The 25,825-nt window shown below is 40.5% G+C and overlaps 1 protein-coding gene across 1 annotated transcript in view; it reads right to left on the bottom strand.

The window, feature by feature from the left end:
* The window catches only part of CAMK4 (calcium/calmodulin dependent protein kinase IV), a 263,343-nt gene extending 241,797 nt beyond the window's left edge, over positions 1-21,546 (bottom strand). Inside the window, exons 1-2 of the mRNA XM_066382004.1 lie at positions 21,382-21,546; positions 20,479-20,716 (exon numbers count right to left, since the gene is read on the bottom strand). Coding sequence (XP_066238101.1) covers positions 20,479-20,639 — 161 coding nt within the window. The 5' untranslated portion in view covers positions 20,640-20,716; positions 21,382-21,546. The remainder of the gene's footprint in view (positions 1-20,478; positions 20,717-21,381) is intronic.
* Positions 21,547-25,825: the final 4,279 nt, after the last annotated feature.

The raw sequence follows: 25,825 nt of genomic DNA, 5'->3' as shown, positions 1-25,825 counted from the left end.
TTCTCAGTCAATATTATTGAATTTCCACTTTGAGAAAACACAAAGTATGATCCCAAAGGGGGGGGGGGGATGTCCTGGATCAAATAAGCTTGAGAAATAGTACTTGTGCTACAATGTACTTAAGCACATTAAGGAGTAGAAAGTCTTAGAGCAAAGTTTAATACAACATTTCTCAACTTTATTTAACCACAGAATCCTTCTTTGGCCTTATACTTAACATCTGTGATGGTGTGTTTTATGTGTTAACTGGGCTAGGCTATAGTAGCCATTTATTCAATTAAACACTAGTTTTGATTTACTATGAATGTGTTTTGTAGATCTCATTAACATCTACAATTATATAATATTAAGTATAGGAAATTATCCTTAATAATGTGATGGGTTTCTTCCAGTCCGTTGAAAGGCTTTAAGAACAAAACTCAGATTTCCCTGAGGATGAAGAAATTCTGCTTCAAGACTATAGAATCAGCTCATATCTAAGACTTTTCAGTCTGCTGCCTGCCTTACAGACTTCAAGCTGGCCAGCCTCCAAATCACATAAGCCAATGCCTTAAAATAAATAACACCTATTTATTTATTTATTTATTTATTTATTTATTTATTTATTTATATAAATGTGTGTGTGTGTGTGTGTGTGTGTGTTTTCTATCACTCTGGTAGAACCCTGACAAAACATCTGAAGAAACAACTATTTCACTTAACTTTAAGGAACGCAATAAATTCCCATGTTCTACACCAGTAAAATAGGATCTTCCTCAGCATAACTGTAACCATATATCAGGATTTGAATGCCAGAACCCCACTTAAACTAAGGGTAGAATAAATAGTTCGTTGCTATTGAGCATCTTTCCTATCCAATCCAGACCCACACACAAGATGGGGTTGCCAAAGTCCTGAAAGTGGACCATGACCAGTGTAAACAAAACATTGCAATCTCTATCCCTTTGTCTTCATGACTTGTTCGGGTATGGGGGCGGGGTAAATGCAGTGATACAGTCAGTCAGTACACAGACCTACCCCTGGCCACACCGATTGGTCCCACTTCACTGAGTGCTAAAAGGAAAGTGAAGATGCCTCCTGTCCTGGATGATGACAGCTGGTTGCCAACATCAGGACTCAAACTGGTGCCTATTTGCAAACATGGCGGAAGGTGGCATGGGACCAAGACAACACACCTAAGAGAGTACAATTCAAAGAAATTCAGAGAACTACATATGTAGTCCAAGTCAAACCATACATAAAACCTGAACAACCTCTGGACTTCAGTTACTTGAGCCAATTTATCCATTCTATTGTCTAAGGCAATCTGAGTTAATTTTCTTCTGGTCTTTCAATACATACATTGTTGAATTGCACTTGCACATACTCGCATCCTAAGAAAATGGAACATAAAGAAGGTAAAAACTGGGAATATGAGAATACAGAAAGCCCTGCTTGTAGAAAGATGGACTGGGCAGGGCAGCAAAAGAGGGGAAAAAAAGAAGTTTGCTAAATGATTAGGTCAATCCAAGCTAAATGCTATTCAACTATTCTGATTATATATAAGAATATGAGTGCGTGGACGAACCTCAAACATCTTTGAAAATCTGAAGGAACTACTCACTTACCTCAAAAAAATGCTTATACACACAAAAATTAGCTTTCAGTTTCAGGAGCCTCATGTAGTTCTAAAACACAGGCACAGATGTCTGTGGATTCAAAGTCAGGAATCCCTGCTCTCCATGGTAGCAGAAAAACTGTCAATGGTGATAATTTTTATAAATAAATGTAGAAGAATAGAACTAAAAACATGGTTTGGCTGAACACAGGTTATACAAATTACAGTTATTTGTGAAACCATTTACTCCCAGAACTGAAAAGTTGCTCCATGATTATTGTGTGCACACCCAATAGAGTTTTGTAGTACGTTTTATTTACATCAGTAAACTGTCCACAAATGCTCACCATTTCATGGCACACACAGAGCATGGTCATCTTACCACTTAAAGAAGGTTAGGAAAAATTTTTATCAACCAATTTACAGGCTGTTAAGAGGTTTCACAAGTGAGATCAGGCAATCAATTAGGGGTGGAGGTCAAGCACAACTAAACTGTCACTTTTAATGGAATTATAATGATAAAAATCAGATGGAGAGGGCCAAAGTAGTTTTTTGAGAGGAATAAAGAAATGGCAGTGCTGACTCACATCAGACAAGGTAGACCAAGAAAGAAGAAAGGAAATATCTGTCATTAACTGTTATTAGTATATGCATTGTTCATCCCAGGCTTAGATATAAGCATGTAAATAAGAAATAAGACATTGTTGCATTTTCCCCTGTTACTGATAATGAAAACACCTGCCATTTCTATCAACAATAAAAAAAATTTTTTTTTCTTATCAGTTAAAGGAACTTAAAACCTAAGTTGCCAGCCTATCACTGTAGTTAGCAAAACTGTTGATATTAAGAAGAATTCAATGCAAATCAGCTGCTGCTGTCATTCATTAAAATTATGAATAAATATTCAATATATTTCTGTTATAAATAACGTTTGGAGTCAGTTCTGTTTCCAACTATAAGAAAACAGAAGAAGAAGAAAAAGAAACCAGGCTTGGTTTGATGATGTGCAGACACCATTAAAATACTTCCATGTGATTTCTCCAGGTCTTAAGTTCTGCTAAAAATTGGAGTAGTATTTTAATCAATCCATCTCTAAACATTCAATTTTACTGGGGTCAGGAAGAACAAACAAAAGGTGATTTATTCTGTTATGTTTTAATATAGGTAGCCTTTTTAAAGTGGATAGGACACTTGCACATTTGACATATTTCTTCAATGAGTTGTATAAGAATGACAATCTCAGCCCCCAAATTACTGCAAGCAAAACAGAATGCGCTCTGATGTACAGTCTAGGATTCTCACATGTGATTTCAATATATTTCGCGACAAGGGCTTTTTACAAAGTGGACAAATAATGTCCAAAATGTGAAAGAAATCAAGTATAAAATATTAGCCAATGTTTAATAGTTTTTGTTGCATTTTAATTTTTAAGACTATATCCTCTGCAAAAAAAATGTAGACACAATATACAGGGTAGAAAATAATGCAAATTCAAATTTCACAATATTTCACAGCTTCTTGGAGATAAGAAAGTTTGTATTCTGAAATAACGTGGGCAAGCTTTAGGAGGAAGAGCCAGAGGTGGTTTAAGCCCAGGTTTCTGCAAATGGCACTTGTGAGAAGAGGAAGTATGCCACAGAGTCAAAGTGCAGAAGACCGAGGTTCTGGTCCCGTCTCGACTACTGCTGCCGTCATTCATTAAAGTCATGAATGATAACGAGCTCCGGCGTGCCGGGAAAGACCCGTGCCCTCTCTGCGCTTCGGTGTCTTCATCTGTAATGAAACACTGGGCTGGTGATTGCTCGGGTGCTATCCACTCTACATTCCCAAAAATCTATGTCAGGATCTTAAGAATTATGTAGATATATGAACGTTTTAGTCACGTAGACACAGGTGCAAGACACAATCACAATATATTCATTATTTGTACACTCCCGTTTTAAACACGGGAGAAAACCGTTACCCGCATCTCTCCTCTGCTCATCTCCAATACACTCCATTGTCTAAACACACAATCCCAGAAACAGCTTCTTCTGCCAGATTCAAAGTTTCTCATTGTCTAGTACGTTCCCCAGTGCGTGATTTATGGTGTCAGTATAGTTTTACAAGAATTATGGAAAATTACTTCAGATGTGCAATCATTTTACATACATATAAGAATTTATTAGTGATAACATAATACCTCACAAATCTTTCTTACAGAAGAACTGTAAATAGTATGTGTAGGAGTCAGAGTTTAATCACCCTCCATCCCAAGAGTGGCTAGACTTAGTGACCCAGTTCCCAAGACTAGACAGAGTAGGAAAAGGCACAGAGTACTGCAGAGTGGAGAAACCTGGCAGACGCCACAGTGACCAGATGATGAAGGTTAATATCACCAGTGATATCATGTAGCATCCTGTACCTCTGATGATATGATGGAATAAGAAGGGGACTCCACCTCTGTGGTATTCTTTCCAAAAACTTAGAACCCCAGTTAATCATATAAAAAAACAATAGACAAATCCATTCACAGGCTCTCTGGCACATACTCCTCAAGACTGCTAAGGTCATGAAAAATAAGAAACAACTGAAAAACTGTAGCATATCGAGAAGGCAGGGAAAACATAACTAAATGCAGTGTGGTTGCCTGGATTGGATCCTGGAAAAGAAAGAGGGCATAAATAGAATAGCTGATGGAGTCCAAATAAAGTCTGGAGTTAATAGTAAAAGAAAAATAATAATCACTGTTATTCAACTTTCTTTGCTTAATACAGCCACAGAATTTATCTTTAATCTTTGCCATAATACTATGAGAAAGGTGCCAGCATTTTCCTTCAACAGATGAGGAAAGTGAAGCTTATTACAGTTGAAACGAGTCATTGACAAAAGACAGCTAATAGGTACCAGAGTTGGAATGTAGTTTTGCACTACTATCGTTATCGTGGAAGGTTCTACTAATATCTGTTAGAGGCATTGGCTCATCTTATGTGATCTGCAGCCTCACCTTTTATTCTCAGCATCAGACTACAGCCACCATACTTCCCAGATTTTGGAATCAGAAGACATCTTGAAAGATTGTGATATCCACTCAATCACTTGCACTGCCTCCTCCTTAGCAGAAAGCCATCCCAGAATTAATGAATGAAAAGGCATGTCCTATCATCTGGTCTCACCACTCTCCCCTTTTTTCCCTAGCCATATCAAATTCATTAACACCTTCCTCAAAGTGTATTAATTTGTTTTCTTAAGTACTGAAAAAAAAAATCCCTACATCAGAAGAGAGACTAATACAAATAACAGTAGCTACTAAAAAATGTAGGTTGAAACCAGAAGCCTCCTGACCCATGGTGGCACAGTGGATAAAGCATCGACCTGGAACACTGAAGTTGCCAGTTCAAAACCCTGGGCTTGCCTGGTCAAGGCACATATGGGAGTTGATGCTTCCTGCTCCTCCCCCCTTCTCTCTCCTTTCTCTAAAATGAATAAATAAAATCTAAAAAAAGAAAGAAACCAGAAGCCAAATTTTATTTTACCATTTAAGTATCAGGTTAGAAAAATATATTTTTTAGGTATGACTAATATTGACATCATTTAAATAGAAGAAGTCTCTTCTAGGTCAAATGTTTGTTTGTTTGTTTTTTACCAGTGTACACAGACTACAGGTCGCTTTAAAATACTGTTTAGTATATGTGAGTTGTTTGAATCTTTAAAAGATTTCCAGGACTCTAGTCTTTATTTGTGAATCACAGTCAAGTTGCACTGCTCCTATGTCTGGTTATTTACCTTTCCAGTGAAGGGTGCATTATCCTGAATAAAAAATAATAAACCCATGACAAAGCGTGATAGTCAGCACACATAAAATCTCACAGCTACAAAATGATTAACATTTTCTCATTTTAACACCCTGCTTATAAGCAAAGCAAACTATAAAAATTACACAAAAATTCCCCCTTACAGCAGTTAATGACCCCAACTGTCCCGTTGGCTGCCAATATGGAAAACACTTAGGTGATCACACACATTCTTTTCAGAATGTGAAATATGAAGAACAGTAGTCAAATACTGTCAAATATTAAGTTCTCTTCTCTTGGATCACCTCATGCTCATGTGAAGTCACGCAGGAAACATCCGTGGCTCAGCGTTGTGTGTGAACTACTCATGAACCTGAGAAGCATGAGCCTTATTCTTGAGAATCTGCCATTTGAGATATGAAACTGACCCCAGCTCTCAGAGAATGCTAGAGAAACCCTGAGCAGGATCATTAGTCCAGTAAGATCAAGTCAAATGTCAGTGAACCGGCCTTCAACTTCTCATAAGCATCACAGGTTTTTCAAGGATGGGAATTGCATTTGGAAGAAGCCGACGAAAATGCAGCCAGCGACCCAGAAGAATGCTAGGTTCTCCATCCTGAGAGCGGTGCCCAAGTGATGGTGGGAGGTGTGCCAGAATGCAGATCCGAATCCTGATAGAAACATATGATACTCAAGATGGGCCAAGTTTTATTTTTTAACATCTCAGCTTCCAGTTGGCAACAAGAAAACCTTGTGCCAGCTGCTGAGGAAATAACGTGCCTGGAGCTGGCAGGCACTGCCACTTGGAAAGGCATGGCTGCTCAGTGGATACCAAGGCTGCTGCCTGGAAGGCAGAGGAGCACGAGGGGAGCACGACCACAGAAGTGTCCCAGCCTAAGGTGCAGGAAGGTGGCACCGGGCTAGGGAGCCTTCTGGTAGTTAATTAGTCAGAAAGAGAGAAGAGCAGCTCCGAGTCAGCTCATACCATCCTGGATAAAGCAAATGCAGGGACTGTGCTCCCCACGAAGTGGGTCTCCAGCCTACACTTGCCAACATCTGGTAGAAGAACAAGGGCGGGAATCTGGGGAAGGAAAAGCATACACTTTCTTTACACTCTGCCACATTAGCATAGATGAACTTAGCTGAGCTTTTGGTACACAGCAAGCAGATTCCAAAGTTATGACTCAAGTCAGATAGATATCACAGTGGGGAAGAAGGACGAAAGGATGTCTCAGCTTGGGCTGGCATAACAAAATATCATAAACAACAGAAATGTGTTTTCTCACAGTTCTGGAAAAATGGGATCTCAAGATTAGGGGGCAGCATGGCTGGGTTCTGGTGAAAGGTCTCTTCCTGGCTTGCAGACATCTACCTAATTGCTTCTCCCTCATGTGACCGAGAGAACAAGCTTTTTGTTGTCTCTTCATCTAAGGGCATGGATCCCATCATGAGAACCCTCTTTCATGACTTCATTCAACCTTACTTAGCTCCCAAAGGCCCATCTCCAAATACTGTCACATAGGGGAGGGGAGGGGGGTTCGAAATAAATATTTTGGAGGAATACAAACATGGAGGCCATAACCAGGAGAAAGCAAGGAGAGTGGGAGAGATCTTGGCTCTGGGGGGACAAGGAGAACAGGAAGAAATCAGGCAGGAACAGAGAGGCGCTGGTGGTTGAGGTATCACCGCCCTCAGAGAACAAAAAGTGGAGAGTGTCTTCCTTCTGACCTTCAGCCCTGCCTCTGCCCCCCTTCTTCCCACACCGGCTTTTCTTTCACCACACTCTCCTGGGCTTTGCTGTCAAAACAGAGATGGGAGCAGACACATTTTCCAGAGTAATTATTTTGACAGTGCATAACATTAATGACTTAGAAATTAAGTCAGAGAGTGATTTGTTTATTTACTTGAATTAGTCATATCAATGGCTGGTTTTTAAATAACATCCCCCAATAAAGATAAACCCAGAGCCAACCATCTATGTTCTTGCCTCCTTCATGAGCCTCCCCTGAGCTCTGCCCCTCCTGTGGTCAGGCAGGGCATACGTTACAGGACTGTGTTATAGGACAGTGTAGTTGATTACACAGTCACAAACAGGTCACAAGTCAAGATATTTTTTCTTTTAGTGAGAGGAGGGGATGCAAAGACAGACTCCCAAGTGTGCCCGACCAGGATCCACCTGGCAAGCCCACTAGGGAGTGATGCTCTGCCCATCTGGGTCCCTTGCTCCATTGCAACCAAAGCCATCTTAGCACCTGAAGTGGAGGCCATGGAGCCATCCTCAGTGCCTGGGGTCAACTCACTCTAATTGAGCTTTGGCTGCAGGAGGGAAGGAGAAAAGAGAGAGAGATAAGCGAGGGAGGGAGAGGTGGAGAAGCAGATGGGCACTTCTCCTATGTGCTCCGACAGGGAATCGATCCCAGGACTTCCATATACTGGGCCAACACTCTACCACTGAGCCAACTGGCCAGGGCCACAAGTCAAGCTTTTTAAAAAGAATGATTCTTTTCAAAAACAAAACTAGAAGTCTAGGGACCACTAGGAAATAGCCCATCTTGCTAAACCCCATCCTAGATACGCCAGCATTTGTATGAGAACATTTATATGGTCCAATAAAAAAAAGTAAAAATGAGTAAATATATCAATGAGTACGTTTCTAAAAACAGGTGTGGCGTTTAAAAAGCACAAAATAGAATAAAAGTAATTTTTTTTTAAAAAAAGAATAATTATTCAAAGATCTTTCCACCCATTTGCAAAACCTTTGGCGTTTAGCGCCCTACGTACTCTAAAAGCTGCTCTGTCCCCGAACACAGAGTAAAGAACAGAGAATGCAACTGTAAGAAAATGCAGATGCTTCAGGCGCTTGTGGCTGGAAGGGAGCTCAGAGGTAAGTAATTTAATCACAGAAGATCACACCATTGCTGATTATTCAGAGACAGGGCTCTTTAAGAGAGAGCAGACTGATACAAGAGCCCCTTGGGACAAGGGATTTTCAATTGCAGAAGTCCTGCTGGTACAACTGACTCACTTCTACAACAGATGTTTACTGAGTGCTCACTGCCTGCCAGGTATTGCTCTAAGTGCTGGGGACACAGCAGAGAATAGGGGACGGAGGTTTGGCTCCTAACAGCTTATATTCCGAAGAAAGCGCCACAGACACTGAACAAGCAATTTCACAGTGTGCTGTTTAGCAGAGGGCTGTGGAGGGAAAATACCCTGAAGAGATTTAAATCCTTCTCATTGTTCTGCAGTTGTTCACCTAACATTTATTCATTCACTCCAGTACTACACAAACATTTATTAAGTACTTATGGGGGGCAGGCTGTAGGTTGAAGGATAGATTCTGCAGTGGGGATAAAAGACGGATAAGATAGGGGGTTCATCTGCCCGAGGAGCAGATGCCCTGGTGGTGAAGACCACAAAGCATTTTCCTGTAAGACAATAGATATACGAAATGATATGAGAGCAAGGAGGTGGAGAAACCTTCTGTCAGGGGTGTAAGATGACTAACTTGCAGGAATTAGGACAAGGGCACTTCAGGCCAAGAGAGTTTCACGAACACCACAGAGATAGGAGGATTCGTGAGGGGTCCTTGAGGCCAAGGCAGGCACCGTAGGAAGAGAACAAGCACGGGAGTCTGCCAAACCAGGACCTGAGTCCCAGCTCCGCTCCCTCCACAGTGTGACCTTGGACAAGCTGCTTGACCATTCCGACCCTCAAGTTTCTCCTCTGAAAAATGGTGCTGATCATTTTCAATACATATATGACAGTAAAACCACTACACCGAGCTCTTAGTGAACAGTACATCCTGGTAGTTAGAAGTGGTGGGGCCCTGGCTGGTAGTAAAGTGGACAGTGCATTGTCCCAGAGCACCAAGGTCGATGGCTGGAGCCCAAGGGTGCCAGCTCAACCCTGAGGTTGTTGGTTCGAGCCACAGGGCATATAATAGAAGCAATCAATGGGTGCACAACTAAGCAAAACAACAAGTTGATGTTTCTCTCTCCTTTTCCCTCTACCCTTCCCCTGTCTCTCAAAAACAAACAAACAAACAAACAAACAAACAAACAAACAGAAGTGGTGGGGAACGGGCCTGGCAGGCCAGTTTGGGTTAGTCAGACTGCTAAAAGGGCCGTGTAAACTGGACTTCATGTTCCTCCTATAGATATGCAATTTGAAATCATGATCCCCTGTCACCTTGTACCCTATCTGGGAAATATTAATCGTATGTGCCAGCTGTGAAGCTAAGTGTTTTCACATACAGAAACGATTTCGTCAAATGGTCACAGCAACCTTGAGGAGAATATACTACCATGATCTTCACTTTACATACAAATGAGGCTGGTTGAAGTTCAGTGTTATGCTCAAAGGGACACAGTCATCACGTAGCAATTTTTTGTATGTGTGACAGAGACAGAGAGAGGGACAGATAGGGACAAACAGACAGGAAGGAGAGAGATGAGAAGCATCAATTCTTCGTTGCGGCTCCTTAGTCTCCTTAGTTGTTCATTGATTGCTTTCTCATATGTGCCTCGACTGGGGGGCTGCAGCAGAGAGACCCCTTGCTCAAGCCAGCAATTTTATCCTGCCTGCATCTTTTAACATCTCGCTCAGTTCTTGTCTTAGCCCCTGCTGTACTCATCAGTCCTCCTTCACTCCCACCAACTCATCTGTCCAGAATGGCCTGCGTGCTGCCCCAGCCTTGAAGCCATTCTGAGTAGCTACATGTTTTGCCCACCTCTCCCCTTGCCCTGGGGCTACCTGAAGATCACTTCCCTCCCTGCCCGCTCAAGCCAGGACTGGTGCTCCGCTGCCCCCTCCTGGCCAGGGTCAGAACCTCAACTGCTCCCTGTGGCCTCAGCTCAGTCCTGACATTACATTTCTCCAGTAGCGCAGCTATAAAAGGACTGTATGCCATCGATTACCCTGATCATTTTCTCAGGTTTCCATTTTACTGTGTTATATATACACATGAAAATCTCTGTTTATTATGTTTTTAGTTCGCTTCTCGTTACAGGTTACACTCAGGAGAGCTTTTCAAGAGTTTATCTCACCTGATCTGTGGTGGCACAGTGGATAAAGTGTCAACCCAGAATGCTGAGGTTGCTGGTTTAAAATCGCAAGTGTACCTGGTCAATGCACATACCAGAAGTAACTACTATGAGTAAAAAAGAAAAAAAAAAAGAGAAAACTCATGGACACGAACAACAGTGTGGTGATTACTGGGGGGAAGTAGAAGAGATGGAGGAGGGTGGAAGAAGGATAAATGGTGATGGAAGGAGACTTGACTTGGGGAGGTGAACACACAATACATACAGTGTACAGATGATGTGTTGCAGAATTGTGCACCTAAAACATGTATAATTGTGTTAACCAGTTTCACCCCAATAAATTCAATTAAAATATAAATAAATAACAAAAAATATATAATACACACTTGAATGAATAAACAGCAGTATATTTCTATCCTCTCAAAGATTAAACTTGTTCTGACAACTCGTCACAAATAAAGAACACCTCATACGCCTGTTAGAGTTCCAAATGGATGCTTGTCACTTCCTAAATTAAAATACTAACTACCTGTCCCTTTAAGACAGATAAGAAATAAGTCATGCCAAGATACAGAGTGTACTGAATAATAAAAGGCAAGCAAATGTCCCTATTAAACTATCCATAAGGACTAACAGTAGGGAGAAATCACAAATACTGAATCCTAAGTAACAATAAACGTGTGGACATAATTACAGACTTGCTACCTCCTACTCTTCTTCCACTACGTAAAACCAGTAAGGTGCTGTCTATAATCATGACATAATTCAAAGAAAATGCACTTTCAGCAAGGAATGCTACTACAAACTGACAGAGAAAATAGTTAACAATAACATGTCATGTCCATGACCTTTTCAGCAGACCATTTCAATCTGAGGGTTATTCACGTATAGCTTTTTTAAGAAATATTTTTGGACCTGGTCATTTTTTCAACCATATCATGCTCGAGCATGACTTAAGAAATAATCAAGTGATGGCAATGCATTTGTTAACAGGGTTAAATTCAGCACTCTGGCACTAATGCCCACAACTCTTCAAACACTGCCCACTAAACACTTCAGGTGAAAGCAGTCATCTGCCTGAGACAGCAGCTGGCAAAAGTTACCATGAAATAAATTAAATATATTAAAACTGAAGTTCTTGTAAAATAATATGAAATTTGGGTTCAACAACAATAACAACATATATTTAACCCTCTGCTTGATGAGCAAGCTGTATTCCTTCTCTCCTTTTCTGTTTTTGTTTTGTGAGTTTTCAGTTACAATGGCAGTAATTCTTATCAAACACTTCCATCACGTAGTCTTAAGATGCATAACAAGTGCACATACGTACCCACTTCCCCTTTCTGCACAAAGGCACACCTTGCAATATGATTTCCTTTTTGTTTGCATTTTGATCTATATATCTGCATTTAAATCATTTTCATAAAGTATACTATATCCACTTATAACTACCACACTTTGATGTGGTAATAATCATCCAACAAGATGTTTGAGCAAATGTTCATTATATATACATAGTACCTATAAATGAATCAGTATGTAATGTGCTGTTTTAAACACCCAAAACCAAAAATTAAAAGCAAAAATTAGGAAAAAAGATTCTGTAATACTTTCTTGTAGCACTCCACTATATTACACACATCCTGGATGTGGGCTTCCCGTTTGGAGACCTCAGCCTTGGTCAAATATAAGTCGCCAATTGAGTTTAGCACTGAAGTCTATTCAGCAAAATGAGAATAATGCTATTTTTTTCCCAAGAGATTGCCTATTTAAACAGAGTCCCAATTTAAGGACTGTAACTAGTCCATCTGAGATATATGCATGGCAAGTAGAAATTTGACATGTATATATTATCAACATGCAGATAACATATTAGTAAACAGGAAAATTAATTGAACTTTACTAGAGACAAATCTTTTATCAATAGTTTATTTAGCATATTATTTTGTAACTGTCACTTCAAATATAATAGAAAAATGGTTGACTTGAAACCTATTTAATTATTATATGCAAAATCAATTACCCTCCAATAAATAGTCTTTGAATGTGAATGCTGATCATGGTATGGAAATTTAACTTAAAACACTTGCAACACTTCTCAATTTTTAAAAACATGAATGATGAATGGAGCTAGCTAACATGGTACACAGGTAAGAACTATAACTTATAGTTTCAATAAATGTAGAAAAAGGATGAGTGAGCAGGCATTTAAAGGTTGTGCCCACCTTAAAATCTAATACCGGGTGACATTTTCAAAGTGTAAGGGAGATGCAAGATAGTTCCTCAAATAAATAAAGTTTTGATATCATTTTAACCTGAAATTCTTATGTAACTGAAGAGGGGTAGAATTTTAGCTTGCTCAAACTAGGTCAGGGTTTGGCAAACCAGGGGTAAGGGCTGCTTAATTTGTATACAGTCTGCAACCTAAGACTAGTTTTTACACTTAAAAATTTTTTTTCAATAAAAAGAATAGAAAAAAATATATTATTTTGTGATGTAAAAATTATATAAAATTCAAATTTCACTGTTATAAATAAAGTTTTATTGGAACACAACCATATGCATTTGTTTCTGTATTGTCTGTGGTTGCTTTCACGCAACTAACACTGAGAGCATAGGGCCCACAAAGATTAAAATATTAACTTTTGTCAGCACACAGGCTCTTTACCAGGTCTAGGTAACTGATGTCAGTCCCTTTTTGTATGTAGGAGGTGTTTCTTTCTTTCTTTCTTTTTTTTTTTTAACAAACTTGGTAAGTCTTCTCTTACCCACACCACTGGTTTATGAGTCAGTGGCAAGTTCTGAGTCCCACAACTTATGCCCAAGACTCAGCTGCTTCTATATAGTCCCCTTTTGCTCTCATGATGGTTACTTTCTTTTGCTTTCAGTTGATATATAGATGCAGTCATTTCTTTTTTCCATGCTGTCTCTGGTCTGACATCAGCTTATTCTTCCAACCTTATCTACCATGACAATGTTTATGTTTTGTAAAGTTTGAAAAATAAAATATACAGCCTGCATTTTCTGCCAGTTTTTGTCTTTTCTTAGAATGTACTTTCCATCTGGTAGGCCCTTCACTAAAGCTCTAGCTGTTAGAATTCCACCAAATTTTAAGGCCCATCCCGCCCATAAAGATACCTCAATCCTCTCAGTCGAAATTATCGTTGTGGTTCTACTGTCTCCATCTCATATGAATTATATGTATTTCTCTCATATTATAATTATTGTTAACACATAAGCTATGCATCTGGAGGCCAAATAGTGTTATATACATCACCTCCACTCACACTCTGGCCCCTCACCCCACCACACACACACAACCAACATATATTGCCTAGTATCAGGTGTCCCCAAACTACGGCCCACGGGCCGCATGCAGCCCCCTGAGGCCATTTATCTGGCCCCCGCTGCACTTCCGGAAGGGCCACCTCTTTCATTGGTGGTCAGTGAGAGGAGCACTGTATGTAGCGGCCCTCCGGCCCTCCAACAGTCTGAGGGACAGTGAACTGGCCCTCTGTGTAAAAAGTTTGGTGACCCCTGGTAGTTACTCAGAAGGTCAGCCCTACAACAAGACTCTTGGGTGGCACAAAGGCATGAAACTGAAGAATAAGGAATCAAAAAACCAAATGAGAACACTTTGTTTTCAACGGTTCTGATTATATCAAAAAGAAAACCTTAATTTGTGCGACTGTGGTTTTAACCCTGTTAACTTTGATAATCTCCCTTATTAACAAAGAGAGCAATCCTCAGGTTTGGAGCTTTTTGTGAGGAAATATTTCTAGCCTCAATTTAATAAAAGTGCTTTGTTTTTATTGCAATTTATTTTTATAATTTGCTTCTAGTGATGGCATGAACACTGGTTTTCAATTGAATAAAAATAAGTATTCTTGATAAGTAAATTTAAGTTATCAAAAATGAAGTGATTTAAACAAAATATTAAGCAAATTATAGTGCAGGAGGTATGCACAGATGACAGAAATCTTAATGGTATTATGTACAAAGGGGAGAAACATTTGGTCATAGCAGATATTCAATAAAGTCAAATCATTTTAACCTGGTTTAAACAGGTTTCCCTGTTGTTAACTATCTACATAACTAAAAGAAAATCGTGTAAAAGCCTAGCTTCAAGCTTCTGAGACAGTGGTTCCCAACAGGAAAGACGATAGGTGGGACACATTTGACAATATCTAGAGACAATTTGGTCATCACCCCTTGGGGAGGAGGACTGCTACTAGATCTAGTGGGCAGAGGTCAGGATCACTGCTAAACACCCTACAGTGCACAGGACAGTCCCACAACAAAGAGTATCTGGCCCCAAATGTCTACAGCGCCAGGCTGAGAAACCCTGCTCTAAGAGAAAAGAGAAAGCTCTACACACGGACTGCTTGTTGCCCGTTATAATAAATATCCTCTAGGCCCAGGTCCAGTGCTTACTTGATCTATGCACCTGATAAGATTGCTGAGGAAAATCCCCCACCCACACTTTTTCACCACTGATATCCCCACCCAACTCCTGCCCTTTATTAGGATTAGAATTTTTAAAAATGGACTGTATTAAAGAGTCTGTGTCCTTTACATGCTAATACTATCCTATAATATTTAAATCTAACTTCTCAATTAAACCATTGTAGTTATAAAATTTTCAGATGATCCTGCATTATCAAATAGGGAAAAAATAATTAAGGTAAAAACTAATATAATTTGAATAAAACTTTGATTCTAGCTGCTATTGATTTGCTGTAAAGCAATTCTTGGCATAAATTATATGGTTCATTGACTCAATTAAATATATTTTGCATAATAAATCTAACCTTGAAATTTTAAAAATTCAGTTTTTAATTAGATATGTTAGTTTTCCCAAAAGGGAATCTAAAGAGAACTACTTTTAAAGCTAGTCCCTCCTCACCAAAAATACCAGTAGTTGAAACAGATAACTTGGCTATCACTCAGTACTTTTATTTCTCATATGTGTTGCTGCAGGCACATAACCCCCACACACAAGTCTGAGGGTAAAGTGTTTACAAGAAAGCTCTTTGAAGCTATTTTGTGGTTAGTGCTATCTTTCTCTTTCTCCCTCTCTCTTTATTTTTTCCAAGTAAAGTTCTTCAGAACAGTTTAAAAGCAGATGGCACCTGCGCCTTTTTTTTTTTCTTTTTCAAATCAGGAGTTATTTTTACCCTTGTGACAGTATTTAAATATGAAAAAATAGTGTGTTCTTAAAAGTAATAACTATCCCAGTCTCGCTGTTGAGGCTCTTTATAATGAGTGTACTTCCAAATTTAGCGATTAATATGTGTGAACTTTAGTTGGAATAGCTGAGAGGCACTTCATGCCTTTACATTCAAGGGGATTTAACTCCTAATGCTGACACGCCTATAGTGAAGTGATAGTGTCAGTGAAACCGAATCCCTTGCTGCGGAGGCGGCAGTTATCAATACTCTCACTGTGAAGAAAGGAAACCAGCTGCTGAAGGAGATTCGGGTCACGGCCCCATGAGTTTTAGGGAGAAAATGAACAGGTCACAGGATTTCCCTCCCCTTGGGGTCCCCAAAACTGAGATAATCACATCAGGACCAACACAGACAGCATGTCAAAGAAGAGGAAGGGAGCATGTCCACTGCGCCTGGTCCATTTCATCACCGTTCTTCCATTGCTAAAATCATCTGTTGAACACCTGCTGAGTACTGAGCGCTGCCCTAGGTGAAGAGCCCACAATAGTGAACCAGCCAAAGCCACACCCTCTGCTTCCAGGAGCTTCCAGTGTTCCCACAAAGAACCTGTGTAGTTTCTGTTCTCCCCACTTGCAATCCCACACGGCTCCGAGTCAACAGCCTGAGAACTGCACAGAGAACAAAAAAGGTGCCAAACATTTATATTTTTAATTCTCAATCTAATAAAAAAAACACCATGTCCCAAAGAGCTTCGATACTAAGTGTAGTGTGGGTGGCAGGAGATTGTAGCCAGCAGTACAAACCCAGGATAGGCTGTGAGACCCTAAAGGACAGTGGGGGTTTGGAGGTGGGGAACCAAGGCCTGAGAAGCGCTGGCTGAGGGAAAGAGGATCTGATTCCTCCCCAGCCAGGCGCACTGGTTGGAGCCCTTCTGTTAGGAAATGCACACTTTCATGTTTCTGTAGGAAGCATTTGCTGGCCCTTAGCTGGGAACAGAGTTCTGTGTTACCATGTGGAATAAACCACTGCCCAGGCTTCTGAATGCCCCCTCTACAGTGAAGGGGTTCCGTCCCAGCCTCCTGCCCCGCAGCCATTACAGAGTACAGTGCACCTCACAGATCTTGGGGAGATACTGGAATTTTTCAAAAATGTTTGAAAGGGGAGATACTTAGAAGCAAAGCTAGGAGAACTTTTCTCTACAGAGCTATGCAAATGAACACCATTCAATGTTACCAAATAGTCTGCAGGGCATTTTTCAAAAGGACTCTGCCTCATCCTTTAATCTGGCCTCCACTGATTTAAGGCCTAAAAAAGCACTTTTCAAACTGAATCACAAACCATTAGAGCAGGCGTCCCCAAACTACTGCTGTGGACTGCATGCGGCCCCCTGAGGCCATTTATGCGGCCCCCTGCTGCACTTCCGTAAGGTGCACCTCTTTCATTGGTGGTCAGTGAGAGAAGCACTGTATGTGGCAGCCCTCCAACGGTCTGAGGGACAGTGAACTGGCCCCCTGTGTAAAATGTTTGCATTAGAGGGATGTGAAATCACATGGATTAGGATGATATTTTTTAATGAGACAGAATAAAATCAAACAGCATAAAATAGGAAATATTAGACTACATTGTTATTAATAGGAATAAATATCCTTTTATGAAACTTGTTTCCATTTTACACACACACTGTTTCCATTTTATACACACCTATGTCTCACTATCTAAATCTGTTTCCTAAGCAACAATACATATAACAAGGGCTCCTATTTGATTATGCTTCAATTGGGTTGCCATATATGATAAATGTATTTTTAAAATTGCAGATCAGGTTGCAGGGGAGGTAGGGATTGAAAGTCACTAGTTTAAAGAAACTACAGTTAAGTAGAATAAATTTTTTTAAATTAATTTCAAAATAATTTACCACTCTTCTTCCTTTGTCCTAATAATCTTTTATTTGGTTTCTGTGTGTGTATATACATCTAGTTTTATTACAAACATTTTTTTTTCAATTTTGTTCAACAGACAGGAACTAAAGTTGAGAAATAACTGAAAACAAGACATAAGTTTGGACGCACAAGGCCCAATCCCCACCACAGAGCAGGGCAGGCCAAATCCTGCCCTCCTTGTGCCAAACCACTGGATGGAATCTGGACTGGGTACAGGCTCCCTTCTCCCTTGGCAAAGCCATCAAAAAGCCAATTTCTCAAATCACTGGGCAAAGGACCAACTACTCTCTAGGATATGGAGCCGTGCATAGGATCATGGCCAACTCATATTTTAAAACAGAATTAAATTTGTTGGTGTATCATGTTTTTGTAAACTTTTTGATGAACTAGATATGAAGGAGTTTTTTCAAATGTGAGTTTTTAAAAATCTAATCAATTGGCCTGATACTTTTACATAATTCTCCTTATTCCCCCCATCCCCAACCTCACCCTCATCCTGAAGAGAAAAAAAAAGCTATCATATCTGCCCTGCTCTAAAATGGCTAGATGTAGATTATTGCTGCCACCACTATCCAGGGGCTTCAGGTGGTTATAGCCTTGGGAATTTAGCTCTCCAAAATTTTCAAACACATCGTCAGGTGGTTTTGCACTAATATCATAGTTACATGTTCAATCTTCTTGAATTCAGGAGTTAGTCGATTACAACAGATAATTGCAATAGAAAGGACTACTCACAAATCCAGTTAATCTAGTGGAGATTGTCTAAACCCTGGAACTAACCTCAATGGCACAGTACAATACCGGTGGCATTGCTCTCTTAGCATCTTAATGAAGACTATGCTATTAATGAATTAAATGCTTTAGCCTTAGAGTCAGGCAGATTTCACCCAGCACAGAGTAAAGAGAGTAAAGACTTGAAACTATTAATAGTTGTTTCAGTTTTATCACTAGTGCAGGAAAGAAGAGGATTTTTGTCACTCAGTCAATACCTATAATGATAATTGTGTTGTATTCTCTAGCTTTATAGATTCTAGTAATTACATCTGTAACACTAGTTGCTCTATGTTTTAGGGTTTTTTAAAAAATAACTTTGTGAAGTGATAATATCTCTCAAAGTCTCAACCAAGGGATTAAGCATGCACCTCACCAATACTGCCATCTACAGAGAATTTACCTAATACACAAGACTGCTGAAAAACAGCAAAAGTAAAATTTTTTAGGTTTTCTCAAAATATTTTAATTCTATGATTTTCAAGGTATTTAATCAACTAGGTGACAGAGTTACTTATATAATTGCTTTAATCTGTGCTCCAAAATGTATTGTAAAATATAACACCAAGCTTTTTTAAAAAATAACTTCAAATTCCTCCGGTTTTCCCTGTGAAGTCTATCATCCCATTTTCTCATGCCTGAAATTAAGTAATTTTTTTTTTAGCTTCCTGATAGTGAAGCTTATTCATAAAGATTGACATGCTGATGATAAATTGGAGCCAATTAGAGGCATCTGGGTATAAACGTTACTCAGAAAGCTGTTAAGAGTTGGTGGTGGGACAGTCCCTACAGAGAACCATCAGGCACTTCCTCTACTAGGTGACAATTTCTAAAACACCAAATAAAACATTTTAAGTAGATGATCTCTTTAATTAGAAGTTTACACTGCTCACTGTAGCTCATCATACAATGATAGTAGGTTTAAAGCCTAGAAAGGAGGCATTTCATTTTCAACTTACTAGTGAATGCATACAATGGCAGATCTTCAGGTGATATTTAAAAATTTGATCAAATCAGGATGTTTATGTATACATTATTCAATGCTCAAACATTGGGGGACAGGGGTGACCCTTACACTTTCTCACTAAGTACCAATATCCAGAATCCTGCACTGTGGTCTCCAGCGGAATGAAAAAAGAAATTGGCTGTTAGCTAAACTCTTCACAGCAAAAAGAGAATGAGAAATGAAATTGAAAGAAGCATGGAGTACCGAAGCTTCAACTTGTCAACAATTTAAATTATATCTTCAGATTTCCTATCATAAAAAGCTTGGATCTAAAATGAGTCTTGAAAATAACTCTTTGTAGCTGTGGATAACAGAAAGGAAAGAAGGGAAAAGAAAGGAAAGGGAAAAATGTTTTTCTTTGGGTAGAAACATGAGAACGTATGGCATCATTCATATGACAAAACTCATACCTGTTTGTATCTTCAGAGGAAATATGTGGGACATTTCTACAACCCCAGAGAGGTGGCTTTTTGCATACATAATTTAAATAAATTACTCCAGTACATGAAGGAAGAGCAGCAGAACTCTTCTCATTACCACTCTGCCTGGCCCCCATGTGCTGCTTTTCCTTTAAAGCCACACTAGTTCATTATTCTTCCATCAATTCTGTAAAATGACTCACTCCCCCCTTCACTTGTAGCAGACTTTGCAGGGAAGATAGTATTTGAGTTAAATGTCTACTGCCACTTGCTTTGGAGGGAGAGCTTGCTGAGCGAAAAGAGGAAGGATCTAATTTAATGATTCTGTCATAATTTGCAGGGGCACCCTTCACCCCCACCCCCCAAAATAACTAGACAAACAGGACTCTTGGTCAAGCTCTAATCCAGAGCAAAGACACCAACTGGGAAAGCAGGGCCCACGTGCGGTGGAAGCTGTCACCCAAAGGAAGTGGCAGCCGGCGAGGAGGAGGGAGGGTGGGAGAGAGTCAGGTTGCTGCTCACAGCTGCACCGGCCTGGGCGCTCAGGGGAAGACCTGACTCCCACTTGAATGGTGCTTGGTTCTCTCCTGGATGCTCGGTAGAGAGAAACTGAAGAGCAGGAAGGCCGGCTCCCACATCTTCGGGAGTTGTCACCGCGAAAAGGACAACCCAGTGCACGCCGCGGGCTTCCCCAGAAGCCTGAGCCCGCGCGCAGGGCGCCGGGCTCCACCAGGTCCAGGGCGCCCCCCGCCTTACCGTCCCAGCTCCGACTCCACCTCGAAGTAATCGCTCAGAGCATCCCTGTTGGAGCCGTCGATCCAGTAATCCGGGACGAGGTTCCCGGCCGCCGAGGCCACACTGGCAGTGACCGAAGAGCAGGATGAGGCCGAGCACGAGGGCACGGTGACTTTGAGCATCTCCGCGGCGGGACTCCAAGCGCCGCCGCTGTCGCCGCCACTGCCGGAGCGAGAAGCCCCGCCGCTGTCGCCGCCGCCTGCGAACGCAGGAGCGAGAGGTGGTGTCCTCCGCACACGCACACGCCCACCGCCACCGCCTCCCCCGCGCCCTCGCCGCCGGCTGCAGCGCCCTTTCCGCACGCTCTGGAGGGAGGGCGGGTAGGCAGAGAAGGCGGCGAGGAGCTGGGCGACCGTGTGGAGGGAGAACCTGAGCCGCCGCCAGCGCGCAGAGAAGAGGCGGAGGCACTGCGAAGGAGAGAGATTCCCTCCCTCTTCGATCCTTCCCTCCCCTTCTCCTCTCCGCCCTCTGCCGAGCCTTTCCAGCCCTCCTCCCTTTTTTCCTTCCTCCCTCTCGGGCAATGGCTGAGGCAGTGCTGGCTAGGGCGGCTCCGGATGCAGGAGCTTGGGGAAGCATAAGGACCAGAGCATCATCCCACGCTCCCTCCCACGGGAGCCGGGAGCCAGGAAAGGACCACGCGCGGTGGGACACTGGCTCCGGCGGCAGCAGGCGCCCAGCGCGCTCTAGGAGCACATGGATCCGAGTGGCCCAGCAGGATGGTGAGAAAGGGACGTACCTGGCTGTTGGCTCAACTCATCCTTCTTTGAACGCGTCCAGGTGGACAGCCCCTGCCACCCACCACCCTTGTTCGTTCCTCTATCAAAGCTTATGTTAGTGACCTGTGTCCAAGCTGACCCGACTCACCCTTGAGTGAAGTCTTCTGTTGGAATAGATTCTGTGGTGCTGCTGCTGGCACTGCCTCTTTTGGCACCGTTGAAGCGCTTGAAAAGGCAGGTACTTGCCGTGTCTCCTTGACACCCAGGATCTGAAGACTAGCAACAGAAGTGACCCAGAGAATTACAGGTCTGGAAGGGCCCTGCAGAAGCTAACTGGTCCAACCTTCTGCCTTAAGACAAGACCTGTCATCATTCATGTCAGAGAAAAGTGGTACATTTTAAAGCTCTTACTTCTTCCCAAAACATATGTCCCATCAAGCATTCTAATGCCTGTCCATCAACCTTCGGGGTATTTTTCTAAGTATTGGTTAAATAAATACCATTTATATTTCTACCTTGAACTTTTTCTTTTCAGATTTCTGCAGAGATGAACAGCAATTAGTCATTATATTCTGCAATAAATATTTACATATAAAGACAGTTATTATATCACATCTCATTTCTGGCTAAAATAACTCTTGGCCCTTTATTTCATCTTACTTCACAAGTGTCACTTTTAGTCTTTTTTTTTTCTCTGACTATCCTCCAACACGCATCAAATATTTCTCAGGGTGTACCCATTCCTAAAACACAAGTAAACAAGGCCCAATAATTTTCTCTCAGGTATTGATTTATTACTTACACTTGGAACTTTTGTGCTATATTGGTGAAATGTCAACAAAAAATTTAACTAATTGATAGCAATGTAATCCTCATTCAAGTAGAAAGAAAAAAATAAGTAAAACACTATAGCACACCAGTAATTTTATGACAATGGTCACATCCTCAACTGACAAATGGCCTAACAAATAGCAATTACATAGATTCATAAAAATTCAGATAAACACCAAATTATTTTGTGAAAGACTAAAAATGCTCACAATTTATTTTTCAGAAATTGAATTTACTAATCTTCATGTTAGAAAATCAAGTTCATCAACAAAACAAGCTAATAATAAAGCACTCTGAAGGAAATTCTAGCTCACACTAAGGAAGTTTCCCCTGGTTCCCATTAACCAGTGGAGGGATGGGCATGAAGGGTGGTGAGGCCATTTTCAATTACCTTCTTTGAGGCTAATCTTGAAGTGGCAGCACTGTGTGTAGGTACTTGTCTTTTGTGAGCAATTCTTTTATAACATAAATCCAAAGCAAGCATGTTATGTTGAAAGATATGATAAGCCTTTTTATTTTTTCCTGCTATTTTAAGGAAACACCATTTCATGGTACAAGGGTGATTGTAGAGTTGATATTTACTTTCAACATAGTTTAGTCAGTTGACACCTATGCTTTGTAAAAGTGCAATTAACTGAAGTTTTGAAAGGCTATTTGGCTTAATGAATGCAGTTTGTTTTTATTTTAAAATATAAGATGAAAATAAACATTATTTTTAAAACAAGTGGAACAGGAATTAAGTCCATGCAATTGATCTTTACTCCTTACAAAATATCTACACTGCCCAGAAAAGGGACAAAGGAGAAAGGAAGAAATAATACCAACTAAATCGTAGAGTCTCGGAACAGATGGATAAATGGTAACTGACTTAGAAGACTGGGTAGGCCTGAGACCCAGATTACCAATGGGAGAAGGCCATAAGAAGAAATCTAATTCTTCCACAGGATTCCAGAAATGCTCAGAAATCAGAGCACCAGACCCTTCCAATGTGAAGCAGAGAATAAGGCATTGGTTGATCATTTTTATATGAAGCTCTTAGGCTCTTATATTTTTTTCTTCTACCATTCACAGCAACAAACAAACAAACAATCAAAACACACACACACTTTTCAAACTTTTGGAAAAGATTTAATCTTTGGAAATCTTGAATAAAAAAATGATGTCTTAGACCACAAGAAAACAGGGGGATTCAGGAAACTCTGTGTAATAAACAATGAGACTTTTAGGTCCATTAAATGGTCCTCAGAATGCTGAAAAATATGCTTCTATCTATCACATTTCTAGCCATACAGGAAATTGGAAGGTTAATCACTGAGAAAATCAAACAAGTGAAAAGGAGGGGAACCTATGGATTCTATTAAAATTCCCCCTACAAAACATTCTGATTTTTGTAAACATGTTATAGTGAGGCCCATCATTGACCAGGCTCAGGGATCCAGTTTCTAATGAGCTACTTTGTGTCTAACTTAAATATGAATGGTCAAGTTTCCATTCTGGTATGGCAGAGGAGCTGGTATGATTAACCTTCCTGCATATAACAATTATAACCTGTGAACTAAGTATAAAAACAGTTATTTAAATGTGCAGAAGAACCACCCAAATCAGAAAACTGGAAATGATATAATTCATGAAAGAAAGAAACTTCTGAATAAAATGCACATTTATTTGGCTTTTCATAAGAGGGTTCTGCAGGCAGCACAACTCTCAGTAGCTTAAAGTGTCAGAAAACAGAATTCAGGGCTGGCAAAGAGACTAGAAATAGAGGAGGAAATTTCAAAAAGAAGGGGCTACAGTGGATGAATCCAAAAATCTACATATAAATTGTGCTCAAATAGTAGAATAACTTTTCTTCTGCTTTTTAAATCATTTATTTATTTGTTTCAATTACAGTTGACATGCAAATACTATATTAGTTTCATGTATACAACCCAGTGATTAGACATTATATATTTAATAAGTAATCATCCTGATAAATTTTGTACCCATCTGATACCATATACAGATATTAGAATATTATTGACTAATTTCCCTGTGCTGTACTTAACATCCATTCTCATGACTTTTCTTGGTAACAACTAATTTGTCCTTCTGAATCCCTTAACGTTTTTTACCCATCCTCCAACTCTCCTCCCATCTGGCAACTATCAAAATGTTCTCTGCATCTATCTGTTCTGTATGATTGTTTGTTTGTTTATAGATTCAATTGTTGATATGAGTTTATTGCCATTTTATTGTTCATATATATATATATTTTTTTTTGACAGAGACAGAGGAAGAGTCAGAGAGAGGGACAGATAGGGACAGACAGACAGGAAAGAGACGAGAAGCATCAGTTTTTCATAGCAGCTCCTTAGTTGATTGCTTTCCCATATGTGCCCTGACAGCAGAGTGAGTGACCTTGGGCTCAAGCCAGTGGCCTTGGTCTTCAAGCCAGTGACCTTTGGGCTCAAGCCAGTGACCATGGGGTCATGTCTATGATCTCACGTTCAAGCCAGTGACCCCATGCTCAAGCTGGATAAGTCGGCGATCAAGCCAGTGACCTCAAGGTTTCAAACCTGGGTCCTTTGCATCCCAGTTTGATGTTTCAACCATTGCGCCACTGCCTGGTCAGGCTGTTCATATTTCTTTATCTTTCTTCTTCTTCTTAAAGAGACCCTTTAACAGTTCATATAACACTGATTTGGTGGTGATGAACTCCTTTAGCTTTTTCTTGTCTGGGAAGCTCTTTATATGACTTTCTATTTCAAATGATAGCTTTCTTAGGTAGAGTAACTTGGTTGTAGGTCCTTGCTTTTCATCTCTTTGAATTTTTTGCCAATCCCTTCTGGCTTGCAGTTTTTGTTGAGAAATCAGCCGAGTCTAAAGGGAGCCCCCTGTAGGTAACTAGCAACTTTTCTCTTGCAGCTTTTAAGATTCTTTGTCTTTAATCTTTTGCATTTTAATTATGATGTGTCTTGGTGTGGGCTTCTTAGGGTTTATCTTGTTTGGGACTCTCTGTATTTCCTGGACTTGTATGTCTATCTCCTTCACCAAGTTAAGGAGGTTTTTTTGTCATTATTTTTTTCAAATAGGTTTTCAATTTCCTTCTGTCTCTTTTCTCCTTCTGGCACCTTCATGATGTAAATGTTGGTATCCTGAAGAGGTATGTATTTTCCAATGGCTTTAGGCGACGCCTGTGTTTTGGTCGTTCGACCCCCGCCGGGGTCGCGACCCACAGGTTGAGAACCACTGTCCTAGAGGCTCTTTACACTTTATATTTTTTTATTCTTTTTTCTTTTTGTTGTTCTGATTGGTTGTTTCTTGATTTCTTATATTCCAAATGACTGATTTCTCAGCTTGATATACTCTACTGTTGTTATTCTTCACTTCAGGAAGTATATCTTTCATTTCTTACTGGTTATTCTTTTATGGTTTCTATGTCCTTTTTTATGCTTATAATTTTATTGTTGAAGTTCTCACTAAGTTCCTTGAACATCCTTATAACCATTATTTGGAACTCAGCATTAGTCATTTATTTACCTCCATTTTGTTTAGTTCTTTTTCTGTAGACTTCTCCTGTCCTTTCATTTGGCAGTGGCGTAGTGAACATAACTGGCGCCCAGGGCACGACACTTTATTGGCACCCCCCCACACACACACACACTACGCTTCTACTACACTTTCCTTATTTGTTTTAGAGACCATGTGGCGCCCCTCTGCGAGTGGTACCCGGGGCATGATAGACCCCCTTGCCCCCCCCTCGCTATGCTACTGTCATTTGG

Source organism: Saccopteryx leptura, chromosome 4, assembly GCF_036850995.1.
Source record: "Saccopteryx leptura isolate mSacLep1 chromosome 4, mSacLep1_pri_phased_curated, whole genome shotgun sequence".
NCBI classification, from domain to species: Eukaryota; Metazoa; Chordata; class Mammalia; order Chiroptera; family Emballonuridae; genus Saccopteryx; species Saccopteryx leptura.
This window is presented reverse-complemented; position numbering and strand designations above follow the sequence as displayed.